Below are 25,104 nucleotides of genomic sequence, written 5' to 3' on the forward strand. Positions count from 1 at the left end.
ATTTATTTGCCATCTTCATCATTTAATCGTCGAAAGACTTAAAATTTTCACTTCTATACCTAATAAATAAGGAAGTGGTCGCGTCATAGGGCTATTCACGAGCCGAGCCGAACCTAGCGAAAGCTTGCTCGTTGCTTGGCTCGTTTACAGACGAACCTAACGGCTGAAATTCGAACCGAGCCAAAATCAAATCGAGCATTTTTCGATCGAACATCGAGCGATATCGAGCATTATTTATTTCTTTTTTCACTCTAAAATTTTCAATAAGAAGCATGTTTGAATGTTCTAAATAATATATTTTGTAAACAAATCAGTAGTTCTTAAACAAACGTGTAATAGGTTGTAATTTTTTTAGGAGAAAGAAGTTTAAAGTGAGATATAATAAACATGTAATGTTCTATAAAATTAACGAAATAGAAAAATTTTATAAGGGTTTAAAACTTGTATACTTATATTTTATGTGTGTAGTCTATATATTTATATATTTGTATATATATATATAGCTATTCATAAAATAAATTAAACGTATTCGAGTTGCACCAAACCGAGCAGACCTTTGATGTTTGCTTGGCTCGTAAATAAGCTGAAACGAGGAGAACGGCTCGTTTACAATCGAGCGAAAAACGAGTTAGCATTTTTCAAGCGAGTTCAAGTAGGGAGCGGTTTGGACGGCCCTATCGCTTCACATGCCGTAATTCTGTGAGCCGAATATTCTTTTTCTCAATTCTCTTATGTCACCATTTTGTAACTACAGTAAGAAAACATAATACTATATCCGAAGGAAGGCATTTGCTCCATGCATTTGATGACATGGCAAAGAAAGCAACAAATGTTGACGAGGCATGTTTGTAGTTGCTTTTAACGCCTTGCATTGTTAACGGTGTAATATATTAAATACAATATCAGCTATTTGACTTCGATATATTAAATTATTAGTTTGAAAGTTATATGTAATTTCAATCGTATATTATCTCAATACATGATCACTTTGTTATTTTTAAATCTTATTACTAACTATTTGAAATTTTATTATTCAATTAGTCAAGCTATGTAATAGGAGAGTTTTTAGTAGTGCAATTATACACAGTCACTTCCAATGAGAAGAAAAGATAACACAGGAAATGATATATAAACATTTTTGTTCATCTTAAGTGAGGCATAATTTTTGAATTATCATAGCTAGAAATAAAATAATCTAGGAAATGGCTTTAATTTTTTAAAACAAAATGCAAAAACTGAAACAATATGGAATTGTATCTTGAACACCGTATGATAATCACTAATTCACTACCAGAATATACGCACATATCACTTTAATCACCTAACATAGAGTTCGAAAACATATATTTATGACAATTTCTATCTTATATTTTAAGCATATATAAGATCCTAAAATATGGAAGAAAATTGGACTTACGTGATGAATGCAAATGAAACTTCTTCCTCAACAAAAATATTGGATATAAAATTAAAATAATTGATGTTTTGGCATACAATAGAAATGCACCATATATAGGGATTAGTAAGAATATATTTGGTTACAAGAAAGGTATTAAGAATAACTATGCACTAAGAAACAAGCTATATTCCTCATTATTATATTTTCAACTTTTTAAAAAAAAAAATTATAGATTTGCTTTGAGAATAGTTTAATCTTAATGAGAACTTTTTGAATTGGTAAAACCTACAAAACATACTTGTATTTTTTAATAGAATTTTCTGAACAATACGACATCAATTTTCATACTTGACATACGTATAACATTTTTAATACAACACAAGTATGATGTGGAGGTAAGGTACTAGGCAACCGATCACACATGAAGTAGATCTTCCGCGATGTCCCAGATTTCCCCCGCAAATACTTGCCGCAGAGTAAGGTGTAAACCCTTAGCAGAAGAAACACTTGATCATTTGTGACCAAAGAAGCATGGCGGAAGACTTGTCGTGATAAAGCACAACCTAACCAATCACAGTTTAGAATTCCTATAATATCCACGATAGCACGATGGACCAATGGGAAAAGGCCAACGCGAAACCTGCACACGACAAGGATCCATATGCGCCAGACTGTCCAACCAATCAAGAGCCACCATCATGCACAATCATGAGTACAACAGGTTCTGTTGAGTAGGATATCTGACCCAATCCTTCTCTTATCATTCGGCTATAAATACTAGACGAGAACCAACGGTAAAAGGATCCCCATTTCCCTCTGATTCTCTCTAAGAATTCCTAATACTTAAGGTACTGATTCTCACGCCGGAGGGTGATTACGAGAAGACTTCCCTTACTCCCCTTCTCGTAACGAGCTCACGGTGTTCGGTTTTGCAGGATTAAGGTTATCGGAGTTCCCTATCGTTGCAGTAGCACACCATCTGGAAACGTTAAGCTAAGCCCACCAGGGGTTAGTTTGAGGTTAATCCATCCCTGGTTGAGATATGTAAACTTATTGTTTATCATATGTTAGTTTTTTTATTAACAGCTTCTAAAGTGAAAGCTAGCAAAACACTAGAAGAAAACGATAACTAACAAGAAGAGGAAATTTAATCCATTTAGACATTCATATGTAAAATTCTGATAGCAAATATTTAGAGTTGTCATTTCCATACATGTGATTTGTACAATTACACAACTTTAGTATCGTTATTAAATTTGTTGCAACTGAATACTTCAACTTTGGTACCTTTTTAATTTTTTTTTATAGATTTGCTTTGTGGTGACGAAACGTATAACTTGTACAAATCTTTCCATTTTCCAACTCGATCCAATCCATTCGTTCGTAGAGCTATTTACTCGATCGCAAACATTTCTGGAACACCTCTAACAGAGGGACAAATAGTCAAAACTACGGGGCAGGGGACCCAAATGTATCAAAAGCAAAAGGAATGAAGGCGTGTTGATTCTCGGCATAAGTTTTTTCATGCTTAGCAATTTTTACTGATTCTGTCTTCAACATAGCCTGCCTAACAACATACCCAATATCATACAGGTTGGATCATGTATAACGTAGAGACTAATTGAGGCGACAATTTTGAAGTATGGTAACCAGAACCGAAAACCCAAACAATATTTTAGATCCTAAGGTCGATTCTTGTAATTCTCATTAGCTTGAAAGTTTACAATACCATGATATAACCCATGAGCTCGGGTATATATACTAATTTAAACATGAAAACCAAATTAAACTAGAATACAAACTCTTTATCATTCTCAAATACTAATTAGTAAAAACATATTTAAACAATTAATTAAGTAATGTACTCGACTTGGTCCCCAAGTTATCGATCCACCATAGGCTTGATGGACCAGCCCAAACCAAATTACGGCTAACAAATGTTCGTTAGTAACAAAGTTATACGTCTCGTGCGATAATTGACGTTAGATAGTGTAAGAGCATTCTCATACAATCCCTCAAAATTAAGTGAGTGAAGTTTATAAATTATTAAGTGAGGTTTTGAGTAGTTGTGAGCGTAAATTATATGGTGGAGAGAGAAAATGTAGTAATTTTTGTAAATTTATGGAAACAAAGTTTGTCAATATTTATTTTTTAATATTTGTTGAATTGGTTGTGAGTATAGTAAAGATAAAACTTTAATGATAAAAGTATAAAAGTATATTATTTAATTAAATAAAAGAAATAATTATAATATTAAAATTAGTGTAATTATAAAAATAAGAATGAAGAAGAAGAGGTTACTAATGCCCTGGCTATGATGAATTGATGATTTAACACAAGTTGAACCTAAAAATGAACAGGGTTAATAAAATGACAAAATATATGATATGACATAAGGACTAAATATGTTTAATGAAGTCAATGAAAGCAAAAAAGAAAGATTATATTTAATATATTAATTATTTAAATTAAAGTAAAGTAAAAAAGTGTAACCGGAGGACTAAATAGGTTTGTCGATGAACAAGAGGAAACCAGAGGTGGCTCGCCGGAACCGGTGCCGGAGAAGAAACAGCATCGTCACAACGGCGGGAATCGGAACCCTAGGTTTGTCACCGTAGATAGCACACCGGAGCCGGAAATGGAACCGTTGCCGGAGAAGAAACAACAACAACACCGTGACAACGGCGGAAGGCGGAATCGGAACCCTAGGTCTGCTACCGTACAGAATCAATCAGTTGGCAGCACACCGGAGTCGGAACCAGAACTGAAACCGGAACCGGTACCAGAGAAGAAACAGCACCGTGACAACGGCGGACACCGGAATCGAAACCCTAGGCTCAACACTGATCAAAAACAAACTGGAGGTAGCTCACCAGAGCCGGTGCCAGAGAAAAAACAACACGGACACTGGAGTCGGAAGCAGGAGGTATCGGAACCGAAAGGCAAAACGGCACCGTTGGCTCAGAATGTGGGCAATGATGGTTCCGGTGGTGATGGTGTTGCTGCTGCTGTTGAGAAAGAAGTAAATGTCAGTAATGTGAGTCGGAGTACCAATGGAAGATATGGTTCTGGAGGATACAATAAAAACCGACCTGCGCGGCCTCCGTTTCCGGTAAAGAGGCCGCAAGTGACCGCTGTGTGGGTTAAAAAGGGCGCGTCTGCACCAAATTGATATCACTGAATAACTATCTGGTAAATCTTGAAACTATATGCATATTTGGTCCTATTGTTAAATTGATCTTCTATGGTTGTTTGTATATAGTATATACAATTATACATTGACAACCTGCACAAAATTCCAATTGATTTATCATCCATAAACATGTGCGGATATAAAACTCTAATTGTTTTGGCTTCAGGAAATAAGTTTTTTTGTAAATTGAATAAGGCTGTTTGTTTTGTTTCTAACATGATCATCATCATCATCATCATCGTACTCAGTATATCCCACCAATAGCAAAGCTATGGTAGGGTCTGAGGAGGGTAAGATGTAGGCAGCCTTACCTCTACCCCATAGGGATAGAGAGGCTGCTTCCGGTGAGACCCCCGGCTCGATAGTGGTTTTGCATCAAGCCTTGGACATAAGGCACATAGCACTCAATCATCGGGACACCGGCTGATCGGTGCATGTACCCTTATCTTTCAGCTATCAACGCCACTACATGATGCATGATTAACCGTCCGTCACTTTTAACGTTATTTTCACGAGATTAGTAAAATAACGTCAAAATTAGTGCAATTTCACTTTTGCCCACCCGAGGGTTCACACATATATACATCATATGTGCGCACCGCAAGCAGGGCTATCATAATTGGCATGATCATGATATCATAATTGGCATGTGTATCTCTTTATTCTTATAAAGGTTCCGGTCAATGTTACACACAAAGTGTAATTGCATTCATAAAGTTAGTGTCATTTTATATTTGAATTGTATTCAGGTATGCTTCTTGTGCAGGGGGGAGTAGAAGATTTTGAATTCTAGAAGATACTGATTTTGGTATTGCAGGAGAATTATTAATATTTGAACAAATTGAATAGGAAATCAACTCTTATCTTTAGTTTTTTATGAATGAATGAATGAGAGTGTCATGTAATCACGCCTCATGTAATGTGATGGATCTAAACACATGTCAAATCTTTTGAGTTCAGCTGGAATGTGTCAAGTGTGAGATATCAATTTGTCTAGTAGACACATTTCATACCAAATTAGATGTGTTATGGTGAGGTAGAATATGAAATATGGCTTGAGATGAGGTACAATGAAATGATTGGTTACATATAATTATTATTAAAAAAAATTGAAAACAAACCAAACAATCCCCTAGTGCATGTGAGCACTCTCACCCTTGCCCCTTTCACGCCTTTCGGCTTAGCCGATATAACGCTGTTCCATGCCCAGTGAGGCTATGTGGCCAAAACTTGACGGCCAAACCCAAAACATTCTGGGTGGGTAATCACATTGGTTTTCGATTATAAGATTGGCTTTAATTATTACGTGGATTGGGATGGCATAGTATTAGGTGATAACCGACCTGACTACCAGAAACATGATACCTATTTATGTGAACCACGCCTGTAAACATTAATGGTACTAGCTCACTGTTTTTCTTGTTTTTGAATATATATTTTTTATTATTTTTGTTAGGTAATAAAAATATATTAAAGAATATTTGAAATAATAAAAGATGTATTTGAAAATCTCAACTGTGTAGTTTTAACACCTTAACAGGTATATATACTCGATGCATGCCAATTATTATTATTGTTATTATTTAAAGAGATTATTTTCTTAGTTTTCAGTTATTATTATTATTGTTAAGTATTATTTTGATAAAAGAGTTTCTTTTCTTAGTTTTCAATTATTATTATTATTGTTATTATTTTTGTAAAGAGGTTCTTTTCTTAGTTTTACCTGTAAGAGCATTTTTATCTCTTTTCTTATTTTAAAATTCAAAATTACATCAAAATTCACTTTGACTAATTAAATAACTTTTCTCTTTTATCTACTCAAAGTTACTTTTAAAAAGTATGTAAAAACTTATAAGATGCTACATAAACTTTTCAAATTTACTAAAAAATTTTAAAAAAAAATCCACTCAAAACATCATAAACCATTCTTTATACTATAAAACCTCATACATATAATATGATGGGTGGATTAAGAGCATACTTTTTCATTTGAAATTGGTTTCATTCATATCTGTAAAATAAACAGCTTTTTAACCATCCTTTTTTTTTTCTTTTTTATATAAAATATATACACTTTCTAATTTTATTTTCAAACCAAGGCTCTTTTGTCGTTCCCCCCTCGTACGATTAATTGGTATATCAGATGTTGGTTACTTATGTCATTACCTTAAAGGGGTTTATCTCTTGTCAAATTTTTTTGTTGCTTTTGTATCAGATGTTAAATACAGACAAAACCCTATGATGTGAGTAAAACCCATGGCCGGCTCCGAAAAAGCAAAAAATATTTTGGGTCAAAGACGAATTTTTTTTTACTTTAAGTAAAAAAAGTATGTTGTTAGGTTTAAACAATTTAATTTTTATATGGGTTTACATGGTTGAGTTGTGTAAAAAACTTTTGTATAAAAATTGGATTAAACATGTCTCATATGAGACTAAAACCCATAACTTTTTGGTTGAAAGTAATATCACTTTGTCCCTAGACCAAGCTAGTGATTATATAATTCAATTTAAACATTAAATATACATATTGTATTTAATAAAAATACATCATTTAAAAAAATAAAATTTTGGGTCTAGCGAGGTGTCGAATTTGTGGTCGTCGACCACTCTGCCACCCTCAAGGGCCGACCCTGGTAAAACCTATACAAATACTAAATATAATGTGTGTCTGACGTATATACGGAGAAATTAAAGTCATAACTTTTTTTTGCATGCCATACTACTTGTATAAGCATATACCAGTTTTATAGGTCTTATACAAATCGTATAGAAACAATATACCTCGTTAGGTCGATACGCCTCGTATGGCTTAAACGGAACACATATCTATATAAGCATAATTTTCTTTTGATTTTTGTTTTAATTTTTTATAAGATCTTATGTTTAACTAATTAAACTATTAATTAAAAAAACACAAAATTTAAGAGGTACATCATACGTAGTTATAATAACTGAACAACCTACAGACAACATGAGTGTATTGAGTACTTGTAAAAGTCACTCTTTAAAACTGGTGCCTCGAAAAGTTTCTGTTGTTCGTATGTTCAATTAATATGAAGCAAAATATGTACTTTTAAATAGGCGTGTTTTTATTTTATAATATATGAGATGTTATTTCTTAAATATGGGTTTTTTTATTTACAATTTTTTATTAAGTAAACAATTTAATAGAAAAATAAACAAAAAGGAAAATGTGCCTATACTAGGGATGAGAAAATGGTACCGATACTGTAGCATATTGAAAGGGTACCACCGGGTATCGATTCACTATCAATTATTTGATATTTCGGGATCGGTACAATTTGATACATGTATTTACTGAATTTTTGTCTATGATACTGGTACTGATACCAAGCTGGTACCAAGCTCATCTCTAGCCTATGTGAGGCACATACACACATACTAACACAAACTAAGTAAAGCAAACCCTATATAAGTCGTATAGTTTTCAAATGATGTCCAGCTAACCACCCTGGTGTAGAAATATCGCTTGCCTATCCAATTCCTCACATCTTTTTCATTGCATATTCTTTTTCAACCAAATGATTTCTTTGTTATTTTTTTTTACTGTAAATACATCTAAACTTTACACAACCTAATTATTGAAATTAAAAATGTGTAACTTAAACAAGACTAAATAATATTATGTAAGGTCCCGTTGCCGGTAGCCCTACTTTGGTGTTGGATTTACTCATAAACGCAGTTCTAAAATCAGAGTTAATTAAAAACTTTACACGGAATATAAAACTTTCATAAAACATTACATATCAAATCATAAACATGTATTAAAACATTCTTCTTGTCTTTCGAAATTAAAACATAACTTATAAAACATAAAAGGGTCTTCAGATGTCAGGCTTTTATTCTTCTGCCATGTGTTCCACTCACGCCAGCTGTCGCATCCTACTCACCTGCGTGCATACTAAAAGTCAGTTACGCTGAGTGAGTTCTAGTTAATCATACATCATACAATACATTCACTTACCTTCAACCATGCATCCAAAGATACATAATAATTACTTTACTAATTTACTTTTATTTCATACTTTCATACATACGTACATACTTTATTAAGTTCATACTTTATATTTACTGTCCATTCTATCTCATATATTATTAGGGTCTGATCCCTTCATTTTCTATCTCAGATATTATTAAGGTCTGATCCCTCTTTTCTTTGTCTATCTCAGATATTATTTAGGGTCTGATCCCTTTCTTGTCTGTCTCAGATATTATTAGGGTCTGATCCCTTTTTACTTCTCTATCTCAGATATTATAAGGGTCTGATCCCGTCTTCTCTATCTCAGATATTATTAAGGTTTGATCGCTCTTTCTTCTTCTTCGTTCATACTATCTTTACATACTCATACATATACTTTCTTTAATCATTATTACATACTCATATATCGTTCATATATTTATATCATACACATTCATCTTTCATATACATACCTCCCTTGTCCACACGTGCAATATTCGAAGATCGTTCACATCTTGACAAGCTTTCATTCACAATGTACATACCTCCCTTGTCAACACGTGCAATATCCGAAGATCGTTCACGTATTGACAAGCTTTCATTCACAATCATAACATAATATCTATCACATAAATCATACATGGCATACACTTATCATTTAAGGTAAGCGTATTAACTATCACATCGAGTATGCACACAGCCCCGAAAACATAACAAGGAAATGGGGCTAGAAACTCACCTGAATGCGGTTACGTTCACCGTTAATCGTAACCCCTTTCTTGAGCTGCGCACGACTAACTGTATAATAATTACACGTATCAATCATCTATCGCTATCTATATTGTTTTTCCAAGTTCAATTATAACCCTCAACGAACGGGGGTCCGGGGGCAGCGCCCCTGGCAGCGGGGTTCTAGGGGCTGCAGCCCCTAGCGAGGTCCAAGGGGCAGAGCCCCTGGCTGGGGTTAAGCTGGGCGAACTTGTATACATGCGAACTTAATGTTCAGCGAAGTTAACATTGGCGAACTTAATGTTCAGCGAAGTTAACATTGGCGAACTTAATGTTCAGTGTAGTTAATCAAAAGCGAACTTGGATTCTAGCGAAGTTACTTAGTTGCGAACTTACACCGCAAGCGAAGTTATACCACAAGCGAACTTATACTTTCGGCGAAGTTATACAGCAAGCTCACTGCAGCGAGCTGATGTTGCCGGAGTTCGTTTTACCAATCCGAAACACGCGTTTTGCAACCCTTGTTCGCTTATTATGGTTCGGCCTTAATTCCACCCGTTCCCTAGACTGATTATGGCCCAAGCTTGACCCAAACGATTTGTAAAGTCCGATCTTTTAAGCTAAAACGTTCCAACTAGGTTTGCGGATTTATTAGGTTCGTTTTAGCATCAAGTTTACAACTTTACGTTTCCTTTATACTCGATCTATTCTCGTTCTAAGTTTCAAGGTTAAACGTTTATGAAAACGTAAACTTTATGGTGAAAGACATACCTTTACGTGTTCGTTTGATCTTGATTAGCTTGTTTAGGAACTCTAGATCTTGTATAATACTCGAATAACAAAGATCTAATCACAACCGACGTTACTCGCTCTCGGATCTCGCTCGTCTCTCTCTCGGCCGTATACGGGGTGTAGGATGTGTGTGTTTTTGAGTGTGTAGAGAAATATGGAAGATGGAATGAGGATTAGGGTTGTGGGATGGTTTAAGGGGATATTTATATCCCTTAAAGCCCATGGACCTAAGGCCCATTACCCTTTAATCCAAATCCAAGATTCTTCTTTATATTACACTAATTAATTATTTAACACATGACAATTTAACGCAACTCTCTTTATTTAATATAAGAATATTTAGGATGCTATGATGTATATAAAAATATACATCTTTTTAGCATCAAATAATCCCTAAAAACTGCAACTTCTATCGTATAATATAGTTAAAATAACTACTTATCATGTTAAAATGTATTTTCAGGTGAATCCAAGCCTCAAATGAAGAAACGAATGAAAAGCCAAAGAAAAACCAAAGAAAACAGCAAAACATGGGGCTGTGCTTCAGGAAACATGGGGCTGTGCTTTCAGGAAACATGGGGCTGTGCTTTTGGAAACACGGGGCTGTGCTTTTGGGAAACACGGGGCGTGCCTCAGGAAGCACGGGGCTGTGCTTACCTTTCAGAAACGACAAAAAGAATTAGCACATGTCAGTAAAAAGCACGGGGGCGTGCCTCAGGAAGCACGGGGCCGTGCTTACCTTCCAAAAACGACAAAAAGAATTAGCACATGTCATTAAAAAGCACGAGGTCGTGCTCATCAAGCACGGGGCCGTGGCCACGTCACAGAAAAGACAAAACAAATCTGGCACATGTCATAAAAATGTACGGGGCCGTGCTCATCAAGCACGGGGCCGTGCTTCACACTCCAGATTGCCTATAAATAGTGGCTCTTGTGCCATTTGAAGGGTGTGCCTTGAAAAGAAATCTATTCGGTTCTCTCTTATAAAAACACACACTAACACTCACTTTGAAGATCTAGTGAAGAGTTTAAAGGCTTGGAGGTCATCACCATCATCCATCATCATCATCATTAAGAAGGAAGATTCATCTACATTTGGTTAGATTATTCCAAGTTTAATAATGTATTTGTTATTATCATTCATCTTAATGTTTATCATCATGCTCATTATGAGCTAAACTCCTTTTACCATCTAAAATCTATGAAGAAGCTTTGTTTTACTTGATAATTATATAAAACATGTGGTGTAGTCTAGTAAAGTACATGGTTATATTACAATTATCTTTTGATGAGAAATGTTTCACCATCTTAAATCACTAATTCAAAATTGGTGGTTGTCAATTCAATTGGCAATCGTTCATGATCGATTCATGTTCTTGAAAGATAGAAATACTTTGATACATTATCGAAACATGGATCCTTATATTGTACTTAGAAATGATGAGATATAAGTTATGATGTATTTTTCTAAACCTTGGTAATCCGAAAATGGCTTTGCTTATGATATCAAATTAGTTAAAGAAATCATATGTTAATGGAATGTGTAATTATAACCTACATAAATCAACCAAGGGGAGGTTGTGTGACTAAACTACAACCACCCGAAGTTGTTAGAATTGGTATTTGAGAAATCGAAGTCAATCCTAATCTTTCTACTTTACGAAACTACTTGCCAACTTAAATTGACATCATTGAGATGGCGTGACATTAGGAAATGGTGGACTTTAAAATGCGCATGCTATCTCCTTAGTGCCAAAGATGCTCACTTAAGGTTTAAGGAGCTATCTATCATATATTATTATGGCAAGTTTACCACATGTTCAAATATTATTTATCAATGCTAAAATGAAGTGGATTCTTGATCTTAGATGGTAACCTTCGCATAATTGAACTACTCGTTTAGAATCTCTTTTCTTGGTCACCTATATATTATATATATAAGTATTTATATTTTATAAGAAAATTAACCCCAAAATGATTAAAACCTCCGATTAAAGTAAAACAACGATTCATTATTAGAAACATTTGTGTCCACGGATCGATACTTGGTTCTTACAAATACTATTCTACATATACGATAGGTACACTTGCCTATTTTGTGTGTATTTAGTTTTTGTAGAAATCACTTTTATAAATTTAAAACACGATATTGTGCAAAAGCTAAATATCCAACCTTTCATAATATTACTACCACACGCACAACAACAATCATGTTACATATTTGGTCTAATCAAAAATACATATTCATTTTCTCATACATTATTTTGGATACTCTCATTAGAGGCGTAGCTATATTTTACAACCCCAGTTTTGATGTGTGTGGATGGGTTTGGCCAAACCAAGTATGTTAGGGTTTCCTAGGATTTACAAAAGAGCTCAAGTGACCGGGACCGAGGAAGCCAAAACATACCTCAGACGCCTTTGTTTTCATCCATTGATGTTTTTCTTTTTCTTGCTTCACTCCAACTCAATGGATATTTTAACAGAAACCGATGCAGTTAGGCGCGATCACTAGTATTCCAGTTCCTAAAATTAGGATTGAGCAATTTAAGGTACCTTAAGGTTATGCCTACTAAACCAAACTAGTCAAATTACAATTTGACCGGATTCATTTTTGAGCCAGTGTTGCTTCACTTGAATATACACATTTGTACAAACTCCAAGCTTAGCTACTATCCATGACACGACATGACAAAACCGATGACACCACACGGGGCTTCAGTAGACTACCCATCACATAAGCTCTATGTGATCCTTGTTTTACCCTAGTGAGCATTTATATTGGTTACCACGCAATGGCTCAAACCATCATCATGAGTTATATCAAAGCAATGATTCCTAGCTGATTCGACCACTATCCGTTTGTTTTGTCTCAAAGGTTAAGTCATGCAGATGTAAATATGAACAAATTCAGACTTTGTAAATGACTTAACAAGCTAGTCATTATAGTAGCTTAACCAAACTAAGAACAAAAAAATTTACTATTACAAAAAAGAACATTACACAACATGATATAATCATAGATGAAAATGAGACCAAAACTGAAAATCATCTTCCAACTTATGTTCCATATATATGTCTGTGGACAGGCTGGGCATCGAAAGCCTTGACCACTTGCATCCATGGTTTCTCTATAACTAATACAGACTCTTTCGAAAGATGCCCAACAAACAAAACAGGTTCTTTAAATGAACAAAACTCAAAGTTCCTACTAACATCTACTGACTTCCGTTTTAATTTCATTAACATCGAAACATCATGACTGTTCGCCTTTTCGTGATCATCATCTCCATCAACCGGCATCCCAAAATCAATCAAACACATCGCCCTGATAACAAAACAAAACAATTATTCAATAATATTATTCAACAATCAGTCTTGTTAATATGAAATTACCAAAACACATATACCTTGCACTGTAAACAACAACGATTGATGAATTTGTAGAAGGCGGAAACGTGAGCCCAATAACCTCTCCCGGAAAATCTTGATATCTACGTGGCAAAACAAAGGTATTTTGTATAGACCATTCTCCTAGTTTCTTGGCTTCCACATCAAAAACATAAACTTGATTTGATGACGTGGATATTATCAGCACATTGCTATGTTTGGGAGTAAACCCCCCAGCAGTCACAGACGCACCATCTAATCTTGATATAAACCAATGTTGTCTTTGTGTCTCAAGGTTAAATATGTAAATATCTCCTAAACAATTGACTGCAGCTAGCCACTGTCCATCTAAACTAGTAAACATTTTTGTTATCGGAGGCTGAGTTGGGGGTGAATCCTCGTCACACTCGTTACGACAAGGCGTGAATCTATGCGTTAATTCCATGTTCCCAGCATCCACGACCTAAATATTAAATGCACACGAATAAACAAATAAATATACACATAGAAAAGAGAAAATAAAATAAAAAACCAACACAGTTTTTGTATTTTCTCATAGAAGCCCCTTAATAATGTTTGTACATAACAAAACAACATACTTTTAATTTCATAAGAGCCACTTACATTTTACACATTAAAGTCATTGACTTTTAACAAGATTGTGATTTTTTTACTTACTAATACTACTTGAGGAAAGAGTTGAGATGAATGATGAATCAATGTTTTAGATGGGACACGGGCAAGGCAAAAGGCAATACACGAGCGTAGATGGCATAACTCAAAATAAAATAAACAAAATTAAAATTGTTAAAAAGTTATAAACAAACGAATTTCAACGCTATTATAATGTAATTTGTCAAATAATGTCTTCAAGATTTCATCCAATCATAATTCAGAGAGATATATTTTTTATTTCAAATTGAATGTTAAAAGGACATTTACGATAAAAAGAAAACATAAAAGTATGTTCGTTTTTATGTGCACAATATTGTTAAGGGACTTTTACGAGAATTAAAAAAAGAATGTTAGTTTTTTATATAACTTGCCCAACAGATAATTAGATATAAATATTGGCTTACGTATATCATTCTGTCATGTCCGGATAATATTAACCGAGAAGAATCAGAGCTAAAAAGCATGGAATGTGCAAACGGTAAAGAAGACGGGAGTTTTTGTTTACTTATCAACCACCCGGTTTTCCCGGTTCCATTCTTTTTCAACTCAAAAAGGCACGGTTTCACGTGACTAGAATAAGCCAAGAACCTTCCGGAAGGTGAAATAGAGCTGCAAATAATCTTTCTCAAACCCCGGTTCTTAACTCGAGCCACCATATCAGTGGTTGAAATGTCACCGTCTCGGTTGACTTTAACAGTTAAAATGTCCAACCAGTGTGAAGCCTGAACCAGAAGAAGATAAGTCAACCGGTCAGCAGTCCTGCAGACCAACTGAATTGTTGGCCTTTGTGGTGCAGGGCAAATATCATGTGGAGCAAATCTGGTAAATTCGTTAGCAGAATATGCAAAAAGCTTAGTGTCATCACCGGCTGATATAAGCATGGGGATTCCAACATGGGCCCACTTGTTATAGCTAAAGTCAACTAGCTTTTCTTTACTACGCGCTCGTTTTACTTTCTCTTCAGGTAATAGATCTGTTATCAAGTAAGCAATTAAGCATATACTAACATCATGTGTATCTAGGCTTGTAAACGAACCATAGGTTCAGTAAACTATTCGTGAACCGTTCGGCGAAAAGTTCGTTTATATAATAAACGAATGAACATGACAGAACTTTTTGCTCATTTAATTAAATGCACAAAAATGAGCACATGTCTCATTCATTCACTTATGTTCACAAGTGTACGTTTGTTTTAAGTTTGTTCGCTTTATTAAATTAGAAAAATCACCCATTACAAAATAGTCTAGTTTTATCATTTTTTAGGCCCCACATACAAATATTCTCTTTTACTCTTAATTGGTGTTTTCTCAGTTGTGGTCATTTATATTCTTTGAACACTCGTCTGTTTATGTTCGTCAACAGTTCTTTTATACTACTAACAAACAAGCAGAAACAAGCTTGAACAAATTCACTTTCTTGACGAACAAACAGAAACAAGAAAGCCCCATTAGTTCAACTGTTCTTGTTAAATCGTTTGAACACGAACATTCCTGCTCATGAATGAGCACATGTCTCATTCATTCACTTATGGGGGTGTTTGGGATTGCTTCTTGAAATTGCTTATGGCTTTTTGGAGGGAGAAAATGTCCAAAATGCCCCTCCAAAGGCACCTAAAAGCTACAAATTGGAGCTTTTAGGTGCTTTTGGAGGGGCATTTTGGACATTTTGCCTCTCCAAAAAGCCATAAGCAATTTCAAGAAGCAATCCCAAACATGCTCTATCTCATTCATTCACTTATGTTCACAAGTGTACGTTTGTTTTAAGTTTGTTCGCTTTATTAAATTAGAAAAATCACCCATTACAAAATAGTCTAGTTTTATCACTTTTTAGGCCCCACATACAAATATTCTCTTTTACTCTTAATTGGTGTTTTCTCAGTTGTGGTCATTTATATTCTTTGAACACTCGTCTGTTTATGTTCGTCAACAGTTCTTTTATACTACTAACGAACAAGCAGAAACAAGCTTGAACAAATTCACTTTCTTGACGAACAAACAGAAACAAGAAAGCCCCATTAGTTTAACTGTTCTTGTTAAATCGTTTGAACACGAACATTCCTGCTCATGAATGAGCACATGTCTCATTCATTCACTTATGGGGGTGTTTGGGATTGCTTCTTGAAATTGCTTATGGCTTTTTGGAGGGAGAAAATGTCCAAAATGCCCCTCCAAAGGCACCTAAAAGCTACAAATTGGAGCTTTTAGGTGCTTTTGGAGGGGCATTTTGGACATTTTGCCTCTCCAAAAAGCCATAAGCAATTTCAAGAAGCAATCCCAAACATGCTCTATCTCATTCATTCACTTATGTTCACAAGTGTACGTTTGTTTTAAGTTTGTTCGCTTTATTAAATTAGAAAAATCACCCATTACAAAATAGTCTAGTTTTATCACTTTTTAGGCCCCACATACAAATATTCTCTTTTACTCTTAATTGGTGTTTTCTCAGTTGTGGTCATTTATATTCTTTGAACACTCGTCTGTTTATGTTCGTCAACAGTTCTTTTATACTACTAACGAACAAGCAGAAACAAGCTTGAACAAATTCACTTTCTTGACGAACAAACAGAAACAAGAAAGCCCCATTAGTTCAACTGTTCTTGTTAAATCGTTTGAACACGAACATTCCTGCTCATGTTTGTTAGGTTCATTGACAGGCCTAGTGTATCAAACAAACTCCAAACAACTGCACAAACGCGTACCTTCACGACTTATGGGTACAGCAACAGTTAAGGCTCTCACGTCATGAGTATGAGCCTGCACATAACCAATATAGACCCACTTTTTCATCATTACATGACTAGATTTATCCACAGAGAGCTTATACAATATGACCTGAAAACAGATCATTAATATTATTATTATCATCATCACTATTACAAGTATTATCATTATTGTTGTTGTTGTACCTGACCGTCTGATCCAGCAGAAAACACGCGCCTATGATTCGGACTGGCTGCTAAAGCATTGACATCACCTTTATGGCATGAATATGCTTGCAAAAGAGTTCCATGTGAACTGTCCCAAAACTGAACACTTCCACTGCTATCTGCACTCACAAGGGTCCCACACCTGAAAAAAACATATGTAATATATGAAGCTAAGTTGCGCTTAGTTAATACAGGTTGCATATATTATATATACACCCCCCATATGAACGGTTACCTCAGTGCAAGCATAGACCAAACACAAAGTTGAGACATGCTACCTAAACCACCAAGACCAACAGTTATTCTGTATACTTCATGAGACAATTTAACATCCCAGCATCTTATAAACCCGTCATTACTTCCCGAGTATATCATTTTTGCATCTGTACTCCAAGTAACACTTAACACACGGCCTGCATAAAATCATGAAAATATAAATAATAGTACTGACAGATATAGAATTACAAAAGTCATGGTCTGAATAGAAGATAGGTATCTCACCACCGACCCTAGGCAACGATTTATGGTAAGTGAATCCATCTGAATTTGAAATTTTATATATTCTCACACATCCATCATCACAAGCAATTGCTACACTTGCATTTTCAGTTACTGGTTCTTCATATAACTCGAGTGAATCAGCTTCAATCTCACTTTCACTGGTGATATCACCATTACTTAAAGTTTTATCGGTAGCATGTCCATTTTGTATTGAAGTTGAATCTGGTTTAGGACATAAGTGCCTCCTGGTAGAAGGACTAGCAGCCATCTGCCAGATTGACACACCTATAGGATCTACAACAACCTGCAGATGAAGTAAAATAGATTTTGGTTAATAAGAGAGAATGTCTCTCAAATACTTGCGGACTCTCAGCTTCACAGCAGAAAGCGCTTATTATTAATGAAGTTTGTTTCTGTTAGTTCGTTTAATAAATGGACAAACATGAATAATATATCCGTTCAATTAATTAAGGGAGTGTTTGAGTGAGCTTCTAAAATTTGGTTATTTGCTTATTTATTTGTTGAAAAGCAAAAGGTGTCTGGCAAAGCTCCTCCAAAAGCTTCAAAATGGAGCTTTTCAAAAAGCAAATAAGCAAATCTAAAAGCTCACCCAAACACCCCTAAATAACACAAAACATGAACAAAGCTCGCGTTCGTTCATTTATGTCCGTGAATAAACGTTAATGCCCGTTTATGTTCATTCATTTAAATTTGTTAATCTGATTACGTTCCTTCATTAAAAGCTTTTTATATATTATTATCCAAACATTTAAACTTCCGGAAACTTAGACCTTTCACACTTTTTTAAAATAATAACGATAATGTCTAATGTTTGGGATTAACAATGTTTTTTATATTTTCAAACTAACATACGCTCGTTTGTGCTCAGTTATGTTCATTTAAAAAGTTAATGAACGAGCATAAACAAGTTCATTTCCTTCACAAACGCGTAATTTCTTCCGGTTACGTGTTCATGAAGTCACGGACCATTTGTTTGTCCACTAAACCTTAACGAACAAACATGAACAACGTTTTGTTCGGTTTAGTTCGTTTCAATTACAGTCCTCGGGGAAACTAATTCCTATTTATCTTCCTGAAACCTATATAATATAATAAGATAGAAACAAACAAACCTTGTGTGTTAAGTGAAACAAGTCCCACTCCAACACCGATCCATCAATGCTGGAAGAAAACAATCGACCAGCAGGTGAGCCACCGTGACCCGTACTACACCACACTAACGACGAAACTCTCAAATTAGGATCACCTTGTATCGTCTGCAACAACAAACTTTCAAATTAATAACAGAGACACAACTATTTGTTTAAATGATAATAATAATAATAATACCAATTGGCAGTGCCAGCCGACTGCGCCAGGGGAAACGAGCCATATCTCGAGTGAGCCGTCTTCTCTGGCGGCGGCGACTTGAGATTCGTCGACGCTGGTGGCTAAAGCCACTATCGGAGATGGATTCCATTCGACTGAGCTGCTATTGCATTTGTAAAGGTCGAACATGTTGCTTGTTTGCTTGCTTAAACCCTAATATCTCTGTGATTGTTTATTATTATTCAGTTTGCACGAGAGAGTGTGTGTTGGGAGGTCAGACGGCGATTGTTGGAGACGAGACGAGGGGTACCGACTTAGGCTCTTTTATTGGGCCGGCCTTTTTTATTTCAGTGGGTCCATTGGGCTAGAAAAAAGCCCAATAAGATTTCTATATTTGTTTAATCTATATCTATACTATATATAAAAGACATCAAATAAGGGCAAATTAAGACACTTAATTTTAAGAGTTTTACAAGTGCTAATACATAAAGTACATGTGTAATTAGGGGTAAACTTTTCTTTTAAACACAAATCACCCAACTTACAAGTTTGTCACCCTTATCTTTAACCATATTCTTTTTTGTAGTTTCAATTTTAAACCAATTTCTCACTTACGATTTTTAAATATCAATAATATTTTCATACTTTAATATTTTTGTAAAATTATTGCACCATAAAAACGAGTATTTTATTCTCTTTAATTTGAGTATAATATTGTTATAATTTTTTCAATTAAAAAAATTAATATGTTGCGTAGGGGTGTTTAATGCCTGTTTTGATTATTTTTAAGTTAAGCTTGTGAGCCCAACCGTTAGTACCCATCTTTTGTCATCCAAAACCAAAACTAAACCATTGAAAATTGAAAGTCAAACTGTTATTAACGGTCTGGTTTTGGTTTGGTTTGGTTTAACAGTTTAATCTTTGATAATAAAATTTGTTTAAAATGATTATTAATTTAACTGTATCATCAATTCCAACTAAGTCAAAATATGATAGTTAAAATGATAAAGGAAGTAAAAATACCCACTGAAAGTAAAAAACTCAGTCGTGAAACTAAACCGATGACCGGTTTAAACGGTTTCAAGGTTTTAAACCGAACCATGAACACTCATAATTGTTACATGATTAATAGGGTCCGCGTTCAAACACCCGCCGCATCGCGCGGGCACCCGTCTAGTTATATATAATAGAGGTGTCATGGGCAAATTAAGACGGTAAATTTTAAGGGATTTACAAATTTTTAAGCACATTATATAACCTAAAATAAGGGTAAAGTAGTAATTGTAACGTTAAATCTAATCGTGTGTTTCATTTTTCTTTAAAATATGTACAAGATTGCCCCTTTAACTTTAATAAAAATTTTAAAATTTAATGAATAGTTATAAGTTTGGTCCTTTATCTTTTAACTATATATTCTTCATAATTTCACTTTTAACCCAAATACCCCCACGATTTTTAAGCGGTTATAATTTTTTCATATCTTAATATTGTTTTTCAAAAACTGCATCACTAAAACGAGAATTTAATTTTTTTTTAATTTGAGTATGATATTATCATAGTTTCTTTTCAGTTAAAAAAATAAAATTTTACATATAGTCGTTTGCCGTCCGGTTTTGATGGTCTTAAATTAAACCATGAGTCAAACCATTATTAACGGTTTTTGGTCACCGGAAATTGAAACTAAACCGGTGAAAATTACCCAAAAAAATCAAACCATTAACAATGGTAAAGTTTCGTTTCGTTTGCACTTCGATATTAAAATGAGTTTAAAATAAGAACTATGAATCTACCTATACTAATAAATGGTTTCACAGTTACAAACGAAACGACGAGCACCCATAAATATATAATGTGATTAGTGATTACCGATGTCCGTATATCCCGCTGCATTGCGCAGGCACGCGTCTAGTTTAGTTTAATAGGCATACAAACAAACCTTTTGGGCAACCTCCTCTGGTTATTCCTGATATAAACGTTGGTGATTTTGATGAGAATCGAAGTTTGTGATGAAGGGCTTGATGATTTCTTAGATGTTTTTAATGTTAAGGATTCAATTAGGTTGGTTTCTGACTCGGGGATGTATTTCGAGGGCATGGAGGATTTTGTTTGCAATGCTATAGAAGAAGAAGGGTTTAAACTCATTGGTTAACAAAGTTATTCGCATGGTTACAAGGACATTGGTGTCACATGGAACTCTTTTGGAAGCATGTTCTTGCCATAAAGGTGATGTCAATGATTTAGCAGTCGGTCTGAATCATAGACGTGTGTTTTTTGCTGGATCAGACGGTTATGTACAATAATAGGTAATAGTAATACTCAAAATAGTGATAATAATAATAATAATAATAATAATATGTTTTTTGGGAAGACGGAAAATTTCTTTTAAATTTTGATTTGCTTTAAAACGTGGCTTTAGGTGGTAGTTTACTAAATTGCCCTTCTTGTTAACCTAAAGTCTGACGGTGGTTAGCTGAGAGACTCAAAGTGCACCTATTTTTAAACTACATGGCCTCAAATGTATCATTTTGATTTTTAGGGGCAAATTGTGCACCCGTATTATAACCAACCGGATGCAAATAGGAAAAATCTATTTATCTATAATATATATAAACGAAGACATAAAAATCCTACGTGTCCCGATGTGGTCGTTCCCCCTTTTTTTGGAGTCACCAGATTTGCTAGAGGTTTCTCATGCATTTGACCCGAATTCATGGATGGATCTTACCAAACCCAGATATTCCTTAAACGGGTTATAACATCTCATTAAATTAAAAATTATTATCACCAAATTATTTATGTAAAAAATCTATAAAATAGGATATAATAAAAAAATAATATCTTATTAATTTTATAAAAGATATATATATTATTTAAATTAAAAAACCAGTTTGATAATAAAAAAAATAAAGGGGTTTTGGGTAAACCATAAGTATATTATTAACTTTCATAAAAATTATTTATAATTAAAAAACCAATTTCATAGTAAAAAAAATAAACAGGTCTTGGGTCTCATCAAAACCATATAGCTTTTAAACCGGGTTATAACATTTCATTTATTTGTGAAACAATTTATCCCAAACCATAAGTATATTATTAACTTTCATACAATAAAAAAATATAAATTAAATAAATAAATAAACACTAGAACAAACAATATAAAACAACCCTGTAATACGGGGGATAAAAACTAGTTTAATATAATTGACATGTAGGTAGAAGGCATCCTAATTATGGGACGTGTCCCATTAGAGTTCGTCTTTTAATACAGTAGATAAAAGATAGATAGATTTAAAATTTCAATGATTAAACATATACAACTTTCGTGACCTAATAGTAAATATTAGTAAGTTTACATAAAGTCACAACTTTTACGTTTTTGTTTGTGAAATTTAATTTTTTACGTGAATTTTAAATGAAATTATATGTTTTTTAATTGAAATATACATTTTCAAATAAAATTAATAACATATTGTCTTAGCGTTATGATTGGTACATAAAAAACTTGAAAATATATTTTTCTTAAGTGAAGTTAACAAAAGCAGTATACGTTTTAATTAAAATACTAAAAGAATATTAAATTATACATAAATGTTATTTTAATGTTTTCTATATACTAAGTTTAGTAATGACTAATGAAATATAAACTATTAAACTTATATACATATATATATATATATATATATATATATATATATATTAGTTTGATCCTCTCGTGTTACGAGAGTTTATTTAAGTTTTTGTTTTTAATCGTTTTGCTATTTTATTATGATTTATTTTATATTTTAACGTAATTTGTTTTAATTTAATACACACACACATACACACACATATATATATTAGTTTGTTATTATATTTTTTTGCGTTTGGGTACTTTCAATTGAGATGTGTAGATTTTTTAACGAACAAAAATACACGAACTGTTGATTTTTTTAAATGAACAAACATGACAACAAATATTTGTCTAATGAAAAAGGGGAAGTTGATGTAGTTGACGATGGCGGATAGTATCGGAAGTTAACCGCCGATGGAGATGATAGACCAGCAACAGAGAACATGTAAATGAGATAAATTAAATTAGGGTTTAATGATAGTGTTTACCAATAAATGAGATCTTATAACCCATTTGAGGGCTATTAGGGTTTGATAAGACCCATAACCCGTGTAAATTATTCTTTGATGATTAAGGGGTTATTTCACAAATAAATGAGATGTTATAACTCGCTTATGAGTTATCCTGGTTTGGTGAGACCCATGACCCGCAAAAATTATTGTATGATAGACCAGCAACATAGAACATGTAAAGGAGATAAATTAAAATAGGGTTTAATGATAGTGTTTACCAATAAATGAGATCTTATAACCCATTTCAGGGCTATTAGGGTTTGGTAAGACCCATAACCTGTGTAAATTATTCTTTGATGGTTAAGGGGTTATTTCACAAATAAATGAGATGTTATAACCCGTTTTGGAGTTATACGGGTTTGGTGAGACCCATGACCCGCAAAAATTATTGTTTGATTATGAAATAGTTTCATAAATATATGAGATGTTATAACCCATTTAAAGATTATCCGGGTTTGGTAAGACTCATAACCATGAATTCGGGTCAAATGCATGAGAAACCACCATTTAGAAATCAAGCAATCTGGTGGCTCTAGAGAATGGGGGGAACAACCTGAGAGCGACACATAAGATTTCATGGTAGACAATTATATAGATAGTTAGATAGTTAGATAGATATGTGCGTGTGTGTGTGTATGTATATATATTTATATATTAAATGTAGTATAATATGTTAATATTATTGAAATAAATATTTTTGAATACACAACTTATTTATTCCATATTTGTTAGTTTGTATTTATTATTAATAGTATTTATTAATTGACATGTGGTAAATTGAGTGAAGAGAAGAGATTAGAGACGGATGCGTAGAATTAGGAGGAACTATGAAACGTTATGTGGCGTTAGACATTTTTTTTCTAAGTTAGAGACCCGTGTATTTCATGGGTTGGTGTGTGTATATATATATAATTTCAAGATATACTAAACTTTTTAGTATTAGTTTCTAAGTAAAGAGAAATGATAAAAAAAGAAAAGGTATGTTATTAGTAAATGAATTCAAATAAAAGTTGTGTATTCAAAAAAAGGTATGTGATAAAAAAAAAGGTATGTCGACCTCATAGGAGTGTCCTCTCTTGTTGGGATTAGGGACAATGGGTTTGTAGCAGGCCAGACAACATTGAAGGCGGCATCGGAGAAGGTTGCTAAACACGAGAGAGCTTGTTTGGAGAATCAACACGTGTTTATCCCCTTTGCCTTTGACACTTTTGGTTTCTTAGCTCCGGATGCCGTGGACCTTTTGAATATGGTTCAGAAAGTTGCGCATAGTAACGTATAGGCCCATAAGAATCGAAACTTTTTTTAGTAGGATTGAGTTTGCTATCCAAAAGGGTGTTGCGGCGCAGCTTGTTGCCCGCTTACCTGCCACTTCATTGTAAATCATTTGGATGTTTCAACATAATTAAAAATAATAAAAGTTGATGTTTCTGGTCAGATTCGATCTTGATTTATGTTAGTTTGCTTGAGGAAAAATGACTTTAGTTTTTGAACGACCAATAAATAGAGAATCTAGTATTCCGTACGTGGTGACTTAATGGTAAAAGGTCACCACCAGCTAACCAGTCGTACGGAGCCTTTAAGCGTCTCCAAGTTATCTCCAGTTCCGGGGAAACCACATGTCCAAAGACCCATTAGTGGTAAAACCCAGATGCCCTCAAGATCGAATATGAGATCTTAAAGATCTCGGTATTTATTCATTGAGTCACCCACGCTCTCCCCAAAATTTTGTATGTGAGGATTAAACTTGAGTTTCCATTAAAATACTTAGACTTTCTACCATTATACCATATTAGAAAAGGAGGGAAAAATTGACTACTTTAAAGTGGAATGCTTTAGGATTATTAATTTCTCGTCATTTTTTTAAGACAAGTTCAACAACCATCATTTTGTTTTCGTTTAACAAAGTTAGTTAAATGTTCTGTTATTATGATTTGAGCTTTTAAACATATACTTGGTGTTAGTCAAACATATATTATTTGAATTAAGGAAGATATAACTATTCAAGAATCAAGACAACTTGTATACTACAGTATACATGTTAGGTAACACATATACATCTACTTATATTA

General features: G+C 33.9%; 3 protein-coding genes across 3 annotated transcripts in view; 1 reads left to right on the forward strand and 2 right to left on the reverse strand.

Annotated features, from left to right (window-relative positions):
• The window catches only part of LOC143636203 (WD repeat-containing protein PCN-like), a 181,410-nt gene that overhangs the window by 146,293 nt on the left and 10,013 nt on the right, over positions 1-25,104 (reverse strand). The window lies entirely within an intron of this gene.
• On the forward strand, positions 3,911-5,846 carry LOC143636160 (uncharacterized). The gene is made up of 2 exons (XM_077103823.1): positions 3,911-4,591; positions 5,342-5,846. The coding sequence occupies exon 1, from the start codon at positions 4,038-4,040 to the stop codon at positions 4,569-4,571; it is 534 nt and encodes a 177-aa protein (XP_076959938.1). The 5' UTR covers positions 3,911-4,037; the 3' UTR covers positions 4,572-4,591; positions 5,342-5,846.
• Positions 13,119-19,264, reverse strand: LOC143636202 (WD repeat-containing protein PCN-like). The gene is made up of 9 exons (XM_077103858.1): positions 18,935-19,264; positions 18,718-18,861; positions 17,585-17,888; positions 17,319-17,496; positions 17,063-17,225; positions 16,856-16,988; positions 14,562-15,130; positions 13,503-13,945; positions 13,119-13,420 (listed from the first exon to the last, which is right to left on the reverse strand). Exons 1-9 carry the CDS (start codon positions 19,100-19,102, stop codon positions 13,153-13,155), a joined length of 2,370 nt encoding a protein of 789 aa, XP_076959973.1. The 5' UTR covers positions 19,103-19,264; the 3' UTR covers positions 13,119-13,152.

This window comes from Bidens hawaiensis, unplaced genomic scaffold (assembly GCF_021521415.1).
Source record: "Bidens hawaiensis isolate Kalapana, Puna unplaced genomic scaffold, B.hawaiensis_p1.1 tig00007801_1, whole genome shotgun sequence".
In the NCBI taxonomy this organism is placed as follows: Eukaryota; Viridiplantae; Streptophyta; class Magnoliopsida; order Asterales; family Asteraceae; genus Bidens; species Bidens hawaiensis.